At 40.1% G+C, this 16,246-nt stretch overlaps 1 protein-coding gene across 6 annotated transcripts in view; it reads left to right on the top strand.

Moving 5' to 3' along the window:
• The window catches only part of MAST2 (microtubule associated serine/threonine kinase 2), a 389,497-nt gene that overhangs the window by 361,948 nt on the left and 11,303 nt on the right, over nucleotides 1-16,246 (top strand). For all 6 annotated transcript variants that reach the window (XM_077824259.1, XM_077824258.1, XM_077824257.1 and 3 more), the window contains 9 exons: nucleotides 514-652; nucleotides 2,409-2,541; nucleotides 3,550-3,715; nucleotides 4,756-4,857; nucleotides 6,470-6,592; nucleotides 8,417-8,526; nucleotides 10,881-11,032; nucleotides 12,101-12,408; nucleotides 14,888-15,103. In XM_077824259.1, the coding sequence (XP_077680385.1) occupies nucleotides 514-652; nucleotides 2,409-2,541; nucleotides 3,550-3,715; nucleotides 4,756-4,857; nucleotides 6,470-6,592; nucleotides 8,417-8,526; nucleotides 10,881-11,032; nucleotides 12,101-12,408; nucleotides 14,888-15,103 (1,449 nt within the window). The remainder of the gene's footprint in view (nucleotides 1-513; nucleotides 653-2,408; nucleotides 2,542-3,549; nucleotides 3,716-4,755; nucleotides 4,858-6,469; nucleotides 6,593-8,416; nucleotides 8,527-10,880; nucleotides 11,033-12,100; nucleotides 12,409-14,887; nucleotides 15,104-16,246) is intronic.

Raw genomic sequence — 16,246 nt, 5'->3', positions numbered from 1 at the left:
TTTCCAAGGCTGATAAATTTAATTCTATGGACTTTTCTTTCCTGTGGTACCTCAGATGAAGCCATAGAAACGTTGTCACTGTTCACTGTCCACAGACCTCAGTGGCATCATACTGCTTTGTAAAGAGCTGGAGTTTGCCAAAATGTCATTGACAAAAGTGTCCCCTGTCCCATGCTGTTGTGAGGCTTGCTATGTATCCCTTGTCTGGCTGGTTACTGCTCTTCTGTGCAGAAGAGCGACTTGTATGGTTTGTGACATGCATTTAGATCCTGACAGGCATGACAGAAACTATAGAGATTTAAATTACAGCAAATAAAAAAGGCATTATGGAAGTTAAAATTATTTTCTAAACTGTGTTCAGAATACAGGACCAAGGGTAAGAACCTTCAATGTAGATAGAAATGTAATTTAAGGAGGCAGAAATTCTACCAATCTAATTTTGAGGTGTTGCTGCTACTTTAGCTTAGTATTCATATGTCATTTCAATGTGCTATGTTTGTAATTTATTTCTAGGAGGAGATTGTGCCACACTCCTAAAGAATATTGGAGCCCTACCAGTCGATATGGCCAGGATGTATTTTGCAGAGACAGTGCTGGCGCTGGAGTACCTACACAATTATGGCATTGTCCACCGTGACCTAAAACCTGACAAGTATGTTTTGAACCTTTCAGGTTCAAATATGTAGTTGTAGATCTCCGTGATAAAAGTATAATTACCAAGGAAAGCATTGGATGTTTTAGGCAAATAACCAGTCTTGTCTCATTTATTTAGTCTTGAAAAGACTAAGTTTATAATGTTGTTTTTTTGATAGGTTCAACTTCTTGTTTTCGGTTGTCAATCTGTGCTAACACCATTAAAGAGTAATTCGCCCCGCCATGATGCACATTAATAAGCATTCATAGATTCCAAGGCCAGAAGGGACCATTGTGATCATCTAGTCTGACCTCCTGTATAGCACAGGCCAGAGAACTCCCCCAAAATAACTCCTAGAGCAGAGCTTTTAGAAAAAACATCCAGTCTTGATTTAAAAATTGTGAGTGATGGAAAATCCACCACGACCCTTGGTAAATTGTTCCAGTGATTAATTACTCTCACGGTTAAAAAATTACGCCTTATTTCCAGACTGAATTTATCTAGCTTCAACTTCTCACCATTGGATCATGTTATACCTTTCTGATAGGCTGAAGAGCCCATTATTAAATATCTGTTCCCCATGTAGGTACTTATAGACTGTAATCAAGTCACCCCATAACCTTCTCTTTGTTAAGTTAAATAGATTGAGCTCCTATAAAGCAGGTTTTCTAGTCCTTTGATCATTCTCATGGCTCTTTTCTGAACCCTCTCCAGTTTATCAACATCCTTCTTGAATTGTGGGCACCAGAACTGGACCCAGTGTTCCAGCAGTGGTCGCTCCAGTGCCAAATACGGAAATGAAGTAACCTCTCTACTCCTACTTGAGAATCCCGTTTATGCATCCCAGGATCTCATTAGCCCTTTCGGCCATGGCGTCATGCTTGGGAGCTCATGTTCAGCTGATTATCCACCATGACCCTCAATTCTTTTTCAGAGTAACAGCCGTGTTAGTCTGTATTCACAAAAAGAAAAGGAGTACTTGTGGCACCTTTCAGAGTCCCTGCTTCCCAGAACATGTCCTGAATTTAACTCAGTAATCACTTATATGTTCTAAGTTGTTCCTATGGCATATTTAGAAGGTGCATCGAAAACAAACAGATCTCTCTGCCCTGTTTCAGCAAAAAACTCTCAAATCCTAACAGCAGGTACGAAAGTTAACAAAAACCCATCGTTTTAAGGATGTTGGACTGAAAGCCAGAACAGCATTTAATCTTAAGAGTCCTATTAGAGCAGTTAAGCATGGAAAGAATGACCTCTTACAATAACATTCTATTCAAATGAGAGGGAGAAGTTCAATGAGATAATATCTTTTATTGGACCCACTTCTGTTGGTAGAAAGGAAAAGCTTTCTAGCTACAAAGAGTTTCCTCTGCTCTTTGGAGCTGTCTGTAGTGATCACAGAGGATTTGTAACAGGGGATGACGTTTTGTTTCTTGACTCTGCTCAGAAAATGTCGCTCTTCAGTCTGGCTCCCTTCTTCATGTTGTGAAGTTTCCATTCAGACCAATATGGCTACAGCACTGCAAACATTCTATTCAAAGGTCTGTCTGAACCCTGTTATTGCATTAGTTCAGTCTGAAAGCAGTCTGATTTCCCAGCAGTCTTGGTCTTGTTCATGATGTTCAGTTGCATATAAGTGGAGGAATGCACAGGATCACCAAGCACCATATATCTATCAGACATTGTGCTAGATAATGCAATAATGTTACATTGTGATTGCTTTCTGAAACTATAGCAGTGAATACTGAATTACTTTCTTTCCTCTTTTTCCCAGTCTTCTGATAACATCCATGGGTCACATTAAACTAACAGATTTCGGACTCTCTAAAATTGGGCTAATGAGTCTCACAACTAATCTGTATGAGGGACACATTGAGAAAGATGCAAGAGAGTTCCTGGATAAGCAGGTAAGCTGCAAAATGTTTTTCTAAAAAATTACAGCTTTGAATCAGTGAATTTCCACAGCATTTCGCCAACTTTTCTTTTTCAGTGTATAGACTGAGAGTGTTTAATGCTGTTTGCAAAAAGAAAAGATTTTGTGACCTGAAATTGCAGACAGAGGTAACTTGATGATCACAGTTCAGATAGATACACCACTGTATGGGGAGTGATGTAAGTGCTGAATACAGTTAACCTAATGAAACTATAAACTTAAAAGCTGAACCTGCAATTATCTCCTTGAAGGTGCATGCTCCTAGATGTATGGGTTGGGGCCCTTTGTGACAGAATCAAAGGATTTGTAGAATTCCCTGACACTATGGTGTGTGTTGAATGATGAAGAGACAAGACTTGAATCACAAGGTTTTCGTATGATTCTGCACAAATAATGTTCTTTAGCAGAATTTTACCTTCATTTTTTAAAAGATGCACTTTTAGCCCTTAGTTTGGGATTTCAAAGTTCTGTTCTAAATTGCACCGAAGCCATGGGTGGAAAATTGGGCAATTCATATAAATGCTCAATATTGACAGCTTTGACAGGTTATGCAAGTTTATCTAGTCTGACTGTCACTAACTGTGGAATATTTCCATGTGGCAAGGGATGTGTTAATGACAAAAATCACTACCTGCTCCAGCTGAGGCAGTGGAAAAAAAATTAGGTAGAAGGAAGCTGGCTTCCAAATATGGTAGTCACTCTCTTACCACTTCAAAAGTTATTTCTCCTCCCTTGGTATCCTGCTGTTACTTGATTTATCTCATTAGACTGACCTAACACTTGGTAAAGCAACCCACATCCTTTCATGTATTTATACCTGCTCCCGTATCTTTTACTTCATACATCCGATGAAATGGTTTCTAGCTCACGAAAGCTTATGCTCAAATAAATTTGTTAGTCTCTAAGGTGCCACAAGAACTCCTCTTTTTTTTTTTTTTTTTTTTGTAAATTAACAGTTTCCTTTCTGTCTGTCCATCTTCAGGTATGTGGGACTCCAGAATACATTGCCCCGGAAGTGATCTTGCGACAGGGTTATGGAAAGCCTGTGGATTGGTGGGCCATGGGAGTTATCCTGTATGAGTTTTTAGTTGGCTGTGTTCCTTTCTTTGGTGACACACCAGAAGAACTGTTTGGACAAGTAATCAGTGGTATGTTTATTTATTCTGTCTCTGGAGGGGTTACTTTTAACGGTTCACTATGAGAGAGTATGAAAAAATTGAAATCTGCTGTAATTTAGTGAAAGGCTACATAAGAAGCAAAGTTAATTGTTCAGTATTAGAATTAGTTTGATACTCCCTTTTGGTAAATAACTACAGTTGCTAAAAGCTCTTAACTTGCTTAACATACACCAGATGTCATCTGTATATATGTATGTAAACTCTGTCAATATGCATAGTGCAGGGAGAAATCCAGCTTATAAAAAAAATTAGTGATGTGGGGAGTGGAAAGACATGTGTTTGCATTTGAAAAGAGCAAGCCGATTAGCAGGCCAAGATCCTATTTTGTTGTTGGTTATCCCGTGTAGGCACAAAGGATAGGGCTCATTAGTCAATTGCTACGCAAATGTAATAAAAATAACTTATAAAAAGCAACGAAGTACATCAATAAACACTGTTGTATTAAATACCTTCATGCCTTGGGTAGTGAAAGTTTTTGTGCTTTGGCCCATGGTTAGAGCTGGGCAAATGCTGTAGAAAATTGATTGATTCTGTTTTTATTAATTGATTTGCTTGTGTTCACTTTCCATGAGTATTCAAGTGAAAAGGATTACTCTCAAATGTTCACCGAAACAGTGAATTTTAAGCAAATATTTGTGGAAAGTGAGTTTCAGGATTTGCAAGAAGCAAGAGCTAAAATTGATTGATAAAATTGTTACCCAAAATGTGTAGGCATGAGATACAGCTGCACCATAGTAATTCTTTGTCTTGCCATAAAAGCTCATTATTTCATATGCATTAAGGTTCTTACAGTTTTGTTCCAACAATTACTGTTTGCTGACAGCAGCTATGGTTAATATTGAATTTAGATGCATTTTGGAAAATGTCAGTGCTTGAATTATATTAAGTACTCATGCGGCTGAATGCAAACCCATTCAAATAACGCTCTGCTACAGCCTACTACTTTTTATTATATAAAAATGTTTGTGGATTTCATGACTTGCCTTTTTCAAATTGCTTTATCTCCTTAGATGAAATTGCCTGGCCAGAAGGGGATGATGCATTACCGCCAGATGCACAGGACCTCACATCTAAACTTCTCTGTCAAAACCCTCTGGAAAGACTGGGAACAGGTACAGGCGTATTCTTGCAAAAAGACAAACCTGAAGCAATAAAAGAAGCTGCAATGCCAATGGGAGTTGCTACACTGTTGTGAAATGCTGCCTTTGTGCTGTGAAATAGTATGCACTGCGTTTAGTGGTGGTCTCACAACTTTCTGTCCCTGGGGATAGCGTGATCAGAATCAGTGAGAAATCTGCACGTGTCAGAAAAATGCCACTGTTTTGGGGGGTTAAAGAAGAAAAGGTGTCTGCTCACCAGTCTGACTCACTGTACATAGGTCACAGCATAACCTCACTAGACAGCCTTTTTGACGGTTCCAGTTCGGGCTTTGTCAGGGATTTGTGTCTCAATCGGAAAATTGTTTAAACAGATTTTGCGTGAAATTCTCTTTGGCAAGGAGATGTTGATGAGCACTTGTGAGTGTAACAAAATTACAACTTTTCCCCTTAGCGGTGCGCACACTGCTGTGTAATTCCCTAAAATCCAAGAACCTGAAGTTTCCTGGGAAAAGTAAAGTGCTTAAGACTATCTGTAAGCAATGTATGGTGAGATTTAAGCCTTTGCAATTTAGGACTTTCCCTTTTAAAATTTTAGGGAACCATTGATGTATTCAGCTAACTTCCACATGACACTCCAGTCTCAATAATTCCTGCCTGACCTGCAGCCTCATGGTGCAGTTCCTCTTTTTCACTAACTTTTTGGGTTTGGTTTCGTTTGGTTTCGCATTTCGTTTCAAATTCATAATTCAGTTTATATGTAGCCTTTAGAAAATGCAAATACAGAACGATTTCAAAGTGTACACTTGCTGGCTGGGTGGTTCAAGAATCAGTAATGTGAAATAAAGCCTTTCATATCGAGAGAGAGCACCAGCTCAACTCCAGACCCCACAGGTGGTGGATGAAAGTCATCGCCACCTTAAGGGTGTTGTGTTTTGTTATATGTAAAATGCATAGATGGGTTTATTTCCATTGCTGGTGGACAGATTCTGTTCCACTAAAACTACCACCACAGTGGGCGTCTTTGCTCTCAGTCAACAAACCTTATTTTTCTTTTCTCATACCAGGCCTTTTCTGTGGACAAATCTGATACCTTTTATGAGCAATGTTTTCATTTAAAATGTCCACACCCCAGCAGGCAAATGATCTTTTCATATTTTTTCTTTCTCAGTGTTCAAGCCCCAGAGTTTAACAACAAAGATGATGATTCAAGAAGATATTTTTAAACACATGCCTAATTTTAATACTTTTGAATTCAATGGAACTACTCATATCTTTAAGTGCCTTGCAGAATCAGGGTCAAAAACAGTGCACATACACTTGATGTGAACAAGATCACATTTAAAGGTTTTTCATTAATTTGTTCTCACTCTTGAGACTTACACTGCAGAACTATACTGGAGATGCTGCTTTCCAGCCAATGTAGGCATGTGTTGTGTTTAAATTAAGAGGGTGTAAATCGTGCAGTTTTTATCTGTTATCACAACATTGGCAAAGAACCCAAGTGTAGTTTCCTGTGATTCTCAGAAAATACGTTTTAGATGAAAATACGTTTCCATATTTTCTCCTATGCCTTGAGAATTTTTTGACACGTGAGAGCAATGTTAGAAAAATACTCTTTTTTCAGGTAGTGCCTTTGAGGTGAAACAGCACCGGTTCTTTAAAGATCTGGACTGGAATGGATTACTTCGACAGAAAGCAGAATTTATTCCACAGCTGGAATCTGAGGATGACACTAGCTACTTTGACAGTAAGAAAGAAGAGCTTCTGACTCAGCCTGAGTTGTATCATCTTTAATGTGGGCCATATTTCTTATGTATAGTTAATTTATATTTTGTCAATTGCTTAATGAAAATCATTATCACCAGCTTAATAAAATATATTTGATTGATATTCTGTAAAAAGTACTATATTGAGTCCCAAGAGAGGAGTTTGTCTGGAACCGAATCAGAATTGCATGAAAATTATTCCATGCTTCGTTGGTATTGGTGGCCTAGTTATATCCCATTTTCGGCCACAGTGTTCTCAGAGCCCTGGAAATTCTTCACTTCATTAATAGAGGTATTTAGCTGTGTGTAATTTTTTTTTTTTGTGGTCCTCCCTTCTTTCTGTTCACATGAACATCACTGTGCTGGGTTATGTTAAAATGATTGCTGTGATCAAGCACATCAGATGCGATGACTCTTCCAGTCCCTGTGCATGTTTCCACGCTACAGTTTTTGGGTGATATTAGTTTTTAACTTGTATTTAACTCATACGTTGGAAGGAAAAATCCTTTGACGTTGTAAAGGAGTTATTACAGTAATATTCACAGTGAGAGAGACCTTACTGTGGTGATGCTGGTTGAAATACTGTAGTTAGGTAGAGCTTGGCTCTCTAGTGCAGTGGGGTGATCACGTTAGATCTCTAGTGCTTTGGTTCTGGGACAGTGATGGTGGGATACGGTGCAGGGACACTGAGCTCACTCCCCGTGGGTAGAAGTGCCTTTTTATTTTCTAGCAATCCCCAGCTGACAAGCTCTGCGGACAGCAACAAATGTCCAAGCATGCTTAGCTGGATAGAGGGGATGCCATGGCATGAGTCTCTGTTGGGGAGAATTCTCATGTCATAAAGGATCTTTATATGGTCATCGGAAAACTGAGATGGCATTCCTATCATAAGCACTACTAGTTTACCAAGGTTTATAACTCCTGAAAGAAATCCTTTCTGGCTAATGCAATGCAGCAAATGTGGCTCAGCCTGGGGATCTTTTTTTTTTTTTTTTTGCCAAATTATAAAAATTTATATTGGGCTGGTTTAGAATTGTATGATCGCAGAGCTCAAAAATATTTTGGGGGGCATTTTAGATGTTTTCACTCAAAAATAGCTCTGTTTAGACTTCCTTAAAAAATTGGCAATTGCCTAGTAATCACTTGCAGTTGTAGGTGAAAGAAGAGGAATAGTTTTTAAGTAAATGTATTACAAAATGAAGGCTTGCACATGTCCAGAATGAACTTTGCACAATGCTAAATCCACTAAATTGGAAATAACAAGACAGAGTAAACTGTATTCCCATTTCCTTTAATAGGACTGTTTGTGTTAGTAAGCACTAAGCTTAGTATGAAGTGAGCTGTAACTCACGAAAGCTTATGCTCTAATAAATTTGTTAGTCTCTAAGGTGCCACAAGTACTCCTTTTCTTAGAATTTATGGTTTCCAGAATCTGTATATATATATTCTATATGCTTTGCTGAGGATCAGTCAGTTTTACAGTGTAATATATCTGAGGAGTTATATACACTAAACAAACAAGAATAGAGTGTAGTACATGTTTAAAGGAATAGGAAGAGCAAAATGGTGTGTATATTTGAAGTCTATTTGCACACATGCACAGCTTTACTGAAGATATTCTTCATGATCAAAAATACTCAAAGCTCTACAACAGGCAACCTTTGCAGCTAGACAAATAGGAATTGCTATGTGCAAACTGATCCTGTGAGCATCAGTTACTGTTTGACGTACTTTCTAGAAAGTACAAGGGCATGGGCTTTCTAGGTGCTGGTTAATTATACTGCAGTTTGTGTCCTTGTTCATAGCTCGTTCTGAACGGTACCAGCACCTAGATTCAGAAGAAGATGAAGACACAAATGATGATGATCATGTAGAAATTAGGCAGTTCTCATCTTGCTCACCACGGTTCAGTAAGGTAAGGGCATACTGGTTTGTTTAAAATCATATTCTTATTTAGATTTTTCTGTTAGTCATGAGTTGCCCTTTAAAAAAAACAATGTTCAGATAACATGAAGGGGCCACATAGTCTTTATCACTCATTGAATTTAGGCATTTTAGACAAAAAGGACAGTGCACCATGGTTTGTGTCAGCTGTCTGTACTGCAGTAGTTTATCTTCAATAATGGACTCTGTACACATGGTAGTACTGCAACGTTTATACTAGGTTGCCCTGAAATAACAGGTGGGGTTCAAGAGGTCTCAGAATAGGTCTCCTATTGATATTCAATAAAAACCCAAGTCCATTTTGTGAGGGGCTCCACATGCGGTCCAAATGCTGTTCCATCATGAATGTAAACAGACCTGAACTTGTTCTAAACACACAGACCTCTTCCTTCCTTCCTTGGTGGGCCTGTTCAACAAAAAAACTTCAAAAACAGACTCCAATGAGAGACTGCTGAATTGGAATTAATTTGCAAACTGGATACGATTAACTTAGGCTTGAATAAAGACTGGGAGTGGATGGGTCATTACACAAAGTAAAACTATTTCCCTGTGTTTATTCCCCTCCCCCTGCTGTTCCTCAGACGTTCTTGTCAAGTGCTGGAAATGGCCCACCTTGATTATCACTACAAAAGGTTTCCCCCCATCCCCCGTTCTCCTGCTGATAATAGCGCACCTTACCTGATCACTCTCCTTACAGTGTGTATGGTAACACCCATTGTTTCATGTTCTCTGTGTATATAAACCTCCCCACTGTATTTTCCACTGCATGCATCTGATGAAGTGGGCTTTAGCTCACGAAACCTTATTCTCAAATAAATTTGTTAGTCTCTAAGGTGCCACAAGTCCTCCTTTTCTTTTTGCGGATACAGACGAACACGGCTGCTACTCTGAAACCATACAGTACCCCTGTATCATAGCATCATAGAAATGTAGGGCTGGAAGAGACCTTGAGAAGTTATCACGTCCAGCGCCATGCACTGAGGCAGGACCAAGTAAAGTTAGACCACCCCTGGCAGGTTTTTGTTCAACCTGTTCTTAAAAACCTCCAGTGATGGGGATTCCCTTGGAAGCCTGTTCCAAAAGTTAATTACCCTTGTAGTTAGAACATTTTTCTTAATAGCTAACCTAAATCTCCCTTGCCGCAGATAAAGCCCATTACTACTTGTCCTACCTTCAGTAGACATGGAGAATAGTCCTCTTTATAACAGTGAAAGAGAGTATCTCACTGCCCTATTTGAAAGTGCCTTGAGGGTTGTAATGTTATCCAGTCTTCTCTGTGGACCTGGCTCAGGTATCTCAGTGGTTTTAACTAGCATTAACTTCAGTGGGGTTGCTTCTGGTTTACACCACGATAAGTAAGACTAAAATTGGACCTGAGAATTAGTTGGGACCTTGAACAGGCTTTTACAAATCCATAAGTCTTGATTTCTTTTTCCACCATATCCCCCTGTTATGAACAGCAATTAATCTGTTTGGCTGCAACTTTTGTTCAGTATTTTTGACACAAGCAGAGAAAGTCCACTGCAATACATTTATGTTTAAATTTAGAAAATGCTACAACATCAGTAGAATGGGAAGAATAAAAAGCTCTTTATATTTTGAAAAGTTTGTCTGACAATTTAGCCAAATAAATTAATAGTTTTCTTGTTGATGTGCTGAATTTTTAATAACAGCATTTTTATTAATCTCTTCTTATGAAAATCAGGTCCACAATCAAATACAGTTTTAAAAGTTGTAAAAGGGTTTTTTTTTGGTTAATTGTTTAATTATTTAAAATATCACTGTACAGCAGAGAGATGCACATTGGTTGAGCTGTGAGCAGCACGGAAAATTCCATAAAGAGGGCAAGACTCTTGTTTGAAAAGGTTTAGTGAACTTGGGGCAATGTTGACAGAATCACAGTAACGAAATGAGGTCAGCAGCAAGATGCTGAATTGAGTTTGTTTGGTAAGATGTCAAGATCTAGATGTCAGCCTTGAGCCTTCAGTGCTTTGTGGAGCCTGTTTAAGCAACTTCTTTAAAATTTTCATATACAAATGGCCTTTGTAACATCACAACCGAATATCTGAGTGTAGGTATTACAGCAGAAGGACATATCTGACCGTTCCAAATCTTGCCTCTTCCCTTCTCCCCGGTGTACGTTGCCTGAGCATATCACATCTGTGTTGGGTCCTGCATTAGCTAATCAGAGAACATTGCCAAGTTCACGTTTTAAACCAAGCTTCCATTCTGGGAGAGAAAGACCTTTTGATTAGATAAGGACTTGCAGGACTGTTTACTGCATGCTTCGTACAGATGGAACTTAAGTGCTTTTGCGATATGCAGGTGTACAGCAGTATGGAACGTCTTTCCATCCACGAAGAGAGGAAAACACCACCAACTAAGCGCAGTCTCAGTGAGGAAAAAGATGATCGGCTAGACAGCCTCAGTGGTCTGAAAAGTCGGGACCGCAGCTGGGTGATTGGCTCTCCTGAAATGTGAGTTTATTAGACTTGTACTTTTTATTTAACCACAAAGAAGGCTTTTTTCCCCGTCTACATTGACATCAGAAACTCTTACAGCTGCAATTCAGTGTAAAATCTGTGTACTACTTAAAAGTATCTCGTTAAGTTCTAACATTATGTAAGCTTACAGCGAATATTTAAAATAAAGTAAAAGGTATTCTACTCGTAAGCAAAGCTTCCTTCCTAAGAATGGAGTCTGAGATGGGCCTGAACCAAAATTCCCAATCCAAACATGTCTGAACCTCCAGGGGTTCAAAATCTAGTTCTCCCCACATTCTCTCCTGCCACAAATTAGAAAAATATTGGTCTTTCCACAGTGCTGAATACAAGAAATAGTGTCCTGTCATCTCTGTTAGCAAAATGTAATAATACTCAGAAAATAGAAATCCAGCATGCCTCTCTTGTGCCCAGAATGATTGGAATAATTGTTGGATTCAGCTTAATGGAGAAAATAACTATACAAGTTATAGAATGGGGGATCATACGCTAAAACATGGTGTCATATGGATGCATTTAATGTGGTTGTGATCTAGAATGTCTTTCCTACGCCTTTACTAAGAACACTTGATAGATTACATGTGTAACTAATATAAACTGATCCTGCTAAAAGTTATAAAAATAAGTCTCTAAAAAAGAAAAAAGAGCAGGTAAAAGCATAAGATGATAGGTACAAGTGTTTGTATTTCTTTGCCCTGTTATTGGTAATAACGATTGTTGTAATAATTTATGTCGCTTTCATTGCATTGTATTTTGTTTGATTTTGTACTTATCTTAAAAAGTTAATAAGGGAAAATAATCCAGGTCTGAATTTTGCAAATACCCATAACTTTTAATGACCCAAACAACAACCCTAAACCCAAGCCTTCTCCCTAGCTCACCTCCCAACTACCCAAATTGGGAGGCTTGAACCTGGAATCATATTGTTTTGGCTTGAGTTTGCTCATTATTTCTGTGCTTGTAAACCAGTAACCATCACTTGTCCTTCGGCGTTATGAATTATCACAGCCCAGCCCAGTGACCTGGTCATGCTTTTTCTCTCAGACTGCGTAAGCGCTTGTCCGTGTCTGAATCCTCACACACAGAGAGTGACTCCAGTCCGCCTCTTACTGTTCGGCGGCGTTGTTCGGGGCTTCTCGACATGCCCCGGTTCGCCATCTCAGCTGAGGAAGAAGGACTTGCCCCCAAAAAGCAACAGCCTGATGGAACGTTACTATCTACAGTACAGTCGCGTGAGGGGCTCCCCCGGCCAATTCCAGAACAACCTGTGGAGCGAGAGCTGCACTTAGATGAGGATGGGCCAACAACACCCTCATCAACCATCAGCAACATCAGCAGCTCAACTCTGACAGGTATGCACCTGATGGGATGGGATCACTGCCATCGAGAAGTTGAGAGGAGGTTGAGACTGAGAACCAGTGGAGTAGGGGGAAGCAGATGATGGGAGAGGTAAGACAGATCGGACAAGGAGCCAGAGTGTGTGGGAGAGAACTAGGACTGAGGGGAAAACAAGGAACAGCTGGTGGGGAGGGGATTGAGATGGAGAGTAAAGAGGAATGAGACTGGGACTGGGATGAGAAGCCGGAGAAGTGGAGACTGAGATTGGCTAGGGTGAGGAGAATGGGACCGGGACAAGGAACCAGGGGAGGGAATAGACAGGACTGGGACAGGGACTGGTTGGAGGGGACAAGGCAGAATGGGTCAAACTTAGAGGAAATAGGCAGAAGAGTCTGTGCCCACTAGAGAACACTCCCTTCCAGAGCCTAGAATGTAACCAAGAATTCTCAGTCTCACCACTCCTCTGTTGTGAGCAAATATCTTTGAAATCCACTGGCAAAGTGTCCCAAACCCCTCTAATGGTGATCCACATAGAGGATGACAACCTACTACTGCTATCAGTTACTCCATTAGCTCAAGTAACAGAGGTCTGTGCAGTGGATCTATAGGTACCAACCCTGCTGATGACCCTTGGGGATGTTAATATGATGTCACAAGACAGAGTTTGTTTTTTCAGCTTGCTTTATTAAAAACCTTGGAAATTGCCTACCAAAAAACTGTTAAAAAAACGTTGTTAAAGTTGCAAAGTCAAGCACTCAAAAGATAGAAAATTGCAGAATTAAGATTGCCTGTGCAACCTTAATTTGGCTCCCTTGTGCATTTGCATTATAACAGTCTTTAATTACATGATCACATACTGTATTTTCCACAGGGCCCCTGCCTCATACAGTGCACAGGACAGACCTGCTGTGGGGATGAATCAGGGTTGTGTAGTGAAGGAGACTATTGTCTATAGACCCCTGCTTCATTTGTTGCAGAAGCTGGAAGGTGTGGAGTGAATGAGGCAGGGAACTGCAGGAAGAGAAAAAACAGTATCATGGTCATAGATGAATGCTGCCCTGGAAAACTGGATTTTATCCCTGCCTGGATTTTATCCCAGAGTTCCTATGAGATGGCAGTCCAGTTGCTTAAACCAAATGTTTCCCTGATGATCACTTACTGTGCTGTTCCTCCTTTTCTGGATGCTGACTTGAGACCCAGGGTCTCATTTGGAGAAGTGCTGTGCTCACAGTTGCAACTGAAGTCTGTGCTTTGAACATGTGAAATGCTATATAATGTTAAGTGCTCTGAAAAATTAGCTCATCTGTGCCTCAATTTGGCCAATCATAATGAGTGGATACCTTTGACCTTAATTATTCTGTGCCTCAGTCCCTCATCTGTAGAATGGGGATAATAACCCCCCATGTCTCCCAGGAGTGGTTTGTGACCCACTCAGTTATTATAGTGATGGGCACTATAGAGAAGCCCAGGAGGAAATGAATAATTCTGTCCTCAGAGAAGGGTTTGAACAGTGTGTAGTAAGACAGGCCTGGGACCATACATTGAACAAAGAAGATAAAATAAAATACTGAACACCTGCTCACTACATGAGCACCATCCATTCTGTACGTGGAATGAGGCAGGGTCCTGTGGGGAAAATGGTATGTCATCATGTAACTAGACCAGTAGTTCTCAACCTGTGGCCCTTGGGCTGCTTGCGGCCCAATCAGCACACAGCTGCAGCCCATGTGACAGCCTCAGGGCCATACAGGTAGCGTGTATGTTGTGTGGATGTGGCCCACATAACAGAGAAGCTGCATATGCGGCCCACGATGGTAAATAGATTGAGAACCACTGAATTAGACGGTACAATCATAATGCATACACACAAAAGGGCTGAAAGGCTGCACAAGCATTTCCTAATTTTTGAGTTCTTGACTTTGCAATGTTAATTAAATTCTTCTAATGTAATTTTTGTGCCTCCCTCTGCCACAAAGCATCTGCTTCCAGCCTGTGTCGGAAGACAGGATACTGGACTAGATGGATACTGGACTAGATGGTCTGACCCAGTATGGCCGTCCTTCTGTAAATAGCATAAAGCCTAGTTCAGCTGTTGCAGCCTTTAAGGTTGACCGTTCTTGCTGATAATAAAAATAATGAGAGTACTTTCTCAAACCTCCCCTGGTTATTTGCCATATAAGCCATTTAAATAGAATTGTTTACTACTTTAAAGCTGTGCTATAGAGTTAGGCTTCATCTAACTTTATTACTGCCGCACTTGGTTTCAAGAACTGGCTTTCCAACAAAAGAAAAACAGGTAATTCTCAGCATACAGAAGAACGCCAGTGGTTATAAATTTCTGTAAATAAGAACTCAAGACCTGGGCTTGCTTCTGAAGAAAATTCACTGTTGGACTACATGTAAACATGACTTTGATGTCCTATATTTTGCCTGCGGGGGAATATGCTATTAGGAATTCCCTGTGGTTCTAATTGACTTTAATTTAAACTGTAGCTGGAAGCACTACAGATTTCTCTGATCAGCGCATTCGTAGCAATAGCTATGAGGGTCCAGATTTTACCACTCCAAAAGCCATCAGCGACTTGGCAGTGCGGCGGGCACGGCACCGGTTGCTCTCTGGGGAATCGGGGGAGAAACGTACCTCGAGACCTGTCAACAAAGTGATTAAATCAGCATCGGCTACAGCCCTCTCCCTCCTGATTCCTTCAGGTAAGAAATAAACCACATTTAGATATTGTAAAAATTTGAATGCCTTGAACAAAGGACGTGCAGACAGGACCTCTGTTTTTCTGCTCCTGCCAATAAAGATATTGTTCCTGAGGGAAGAGGAATTGGGACTCCTGCGTATTTGCCACTTACATGGAAAATGAGTGTTATTTTTCTGAAGACAGAGATGTACTTGTGATCTTGTGACTACAGATACCATAATTGACAGCTGTGTCTCATTGTCTTGATAACCGCTTCTTTTGTTTAAATTAGCTCCAAGAACTTTGGCTGGTCTCTAGACAAGGATGCAGCAAGAATATCTATTAAAATTACAGACAAAACAAGTTTAACCCTTTTGCTGCTACTTCTCTGCACCTGATATCCCTAACATTTTGTTGAAATCATGCATATCTGGCACATTCAGTTTCCAGGAATGTTCAGATGAGAGGGTTGAATACATTTAAGTAAATTAGTACCAAACAGTGTGTATATAGAGATATGGATATATCTTTATAATTTTTGGCACCAGGTTGTGGCATTTGTTAGAAGCCTCTGTCAAACAGGGTAGAAAGGGCCATGGTTCAGTGGACGTCTCTCTGGGAGGAATTCTTGCGTTGTGCCCACTACCTCCCACCTCCCCTTTATAGAGCTCAAGGCCTTACTAGAAGTCCCAGGGACTCACTTTGTTCCTGTCTAATAAGAGACCAGGAACACCCCTGCAATTTGCAGCCAGTGTGCCAGGCCAGCACAATATCCTGAGAGAGCAATACCAGCTATAATGTCTCTGTTGGAACCCAGGAGGCAGATACAAGATTGCTATTTGGCTCCATTGTGGTGGCTTGCATTTCATTTCCTGTCGTTTGAGGGTTGGTTGGTTTTCTAACTACCATCTCCCTCATGAAATTCTCTAAAATGCTTATATCCAGCAGAGGCCCCGACAGAACTGTTCTCATCTGTCAGGTAAATACATACTAGATGGCTCAGCAGGTGTTTCTTAATGGTCACTTTGTGGCAGTTTTTCCTAGACGAATACAGGAGTTGTGCATTCAGTTCATATTTTTGTATATGTTTTGTAATGTAAATTATTTTATCAGCTTATCTAAGTATAGTAAGACTATTTTGATACATGTGTTATTGCTAATATTA

This window comes from Eretmochelys imbricata, chromosome 8, assembly GCF_965152235.1.
Source record: "Eretmochelys imbricata isolate rEreImb1 chromosome 8, rEreImb1.hap1, whole genome shotgun sequence".
NCBI lineage: Eukaryota > Metazoa > Chordata > Testudines > Cheloniidae > Eretmochelys > Eretmochelys imbricata.
Note: the sequence above shows the minus strand (reverse complement) of the source record. Positions and strands in the feature narration are given on the sequence as shown.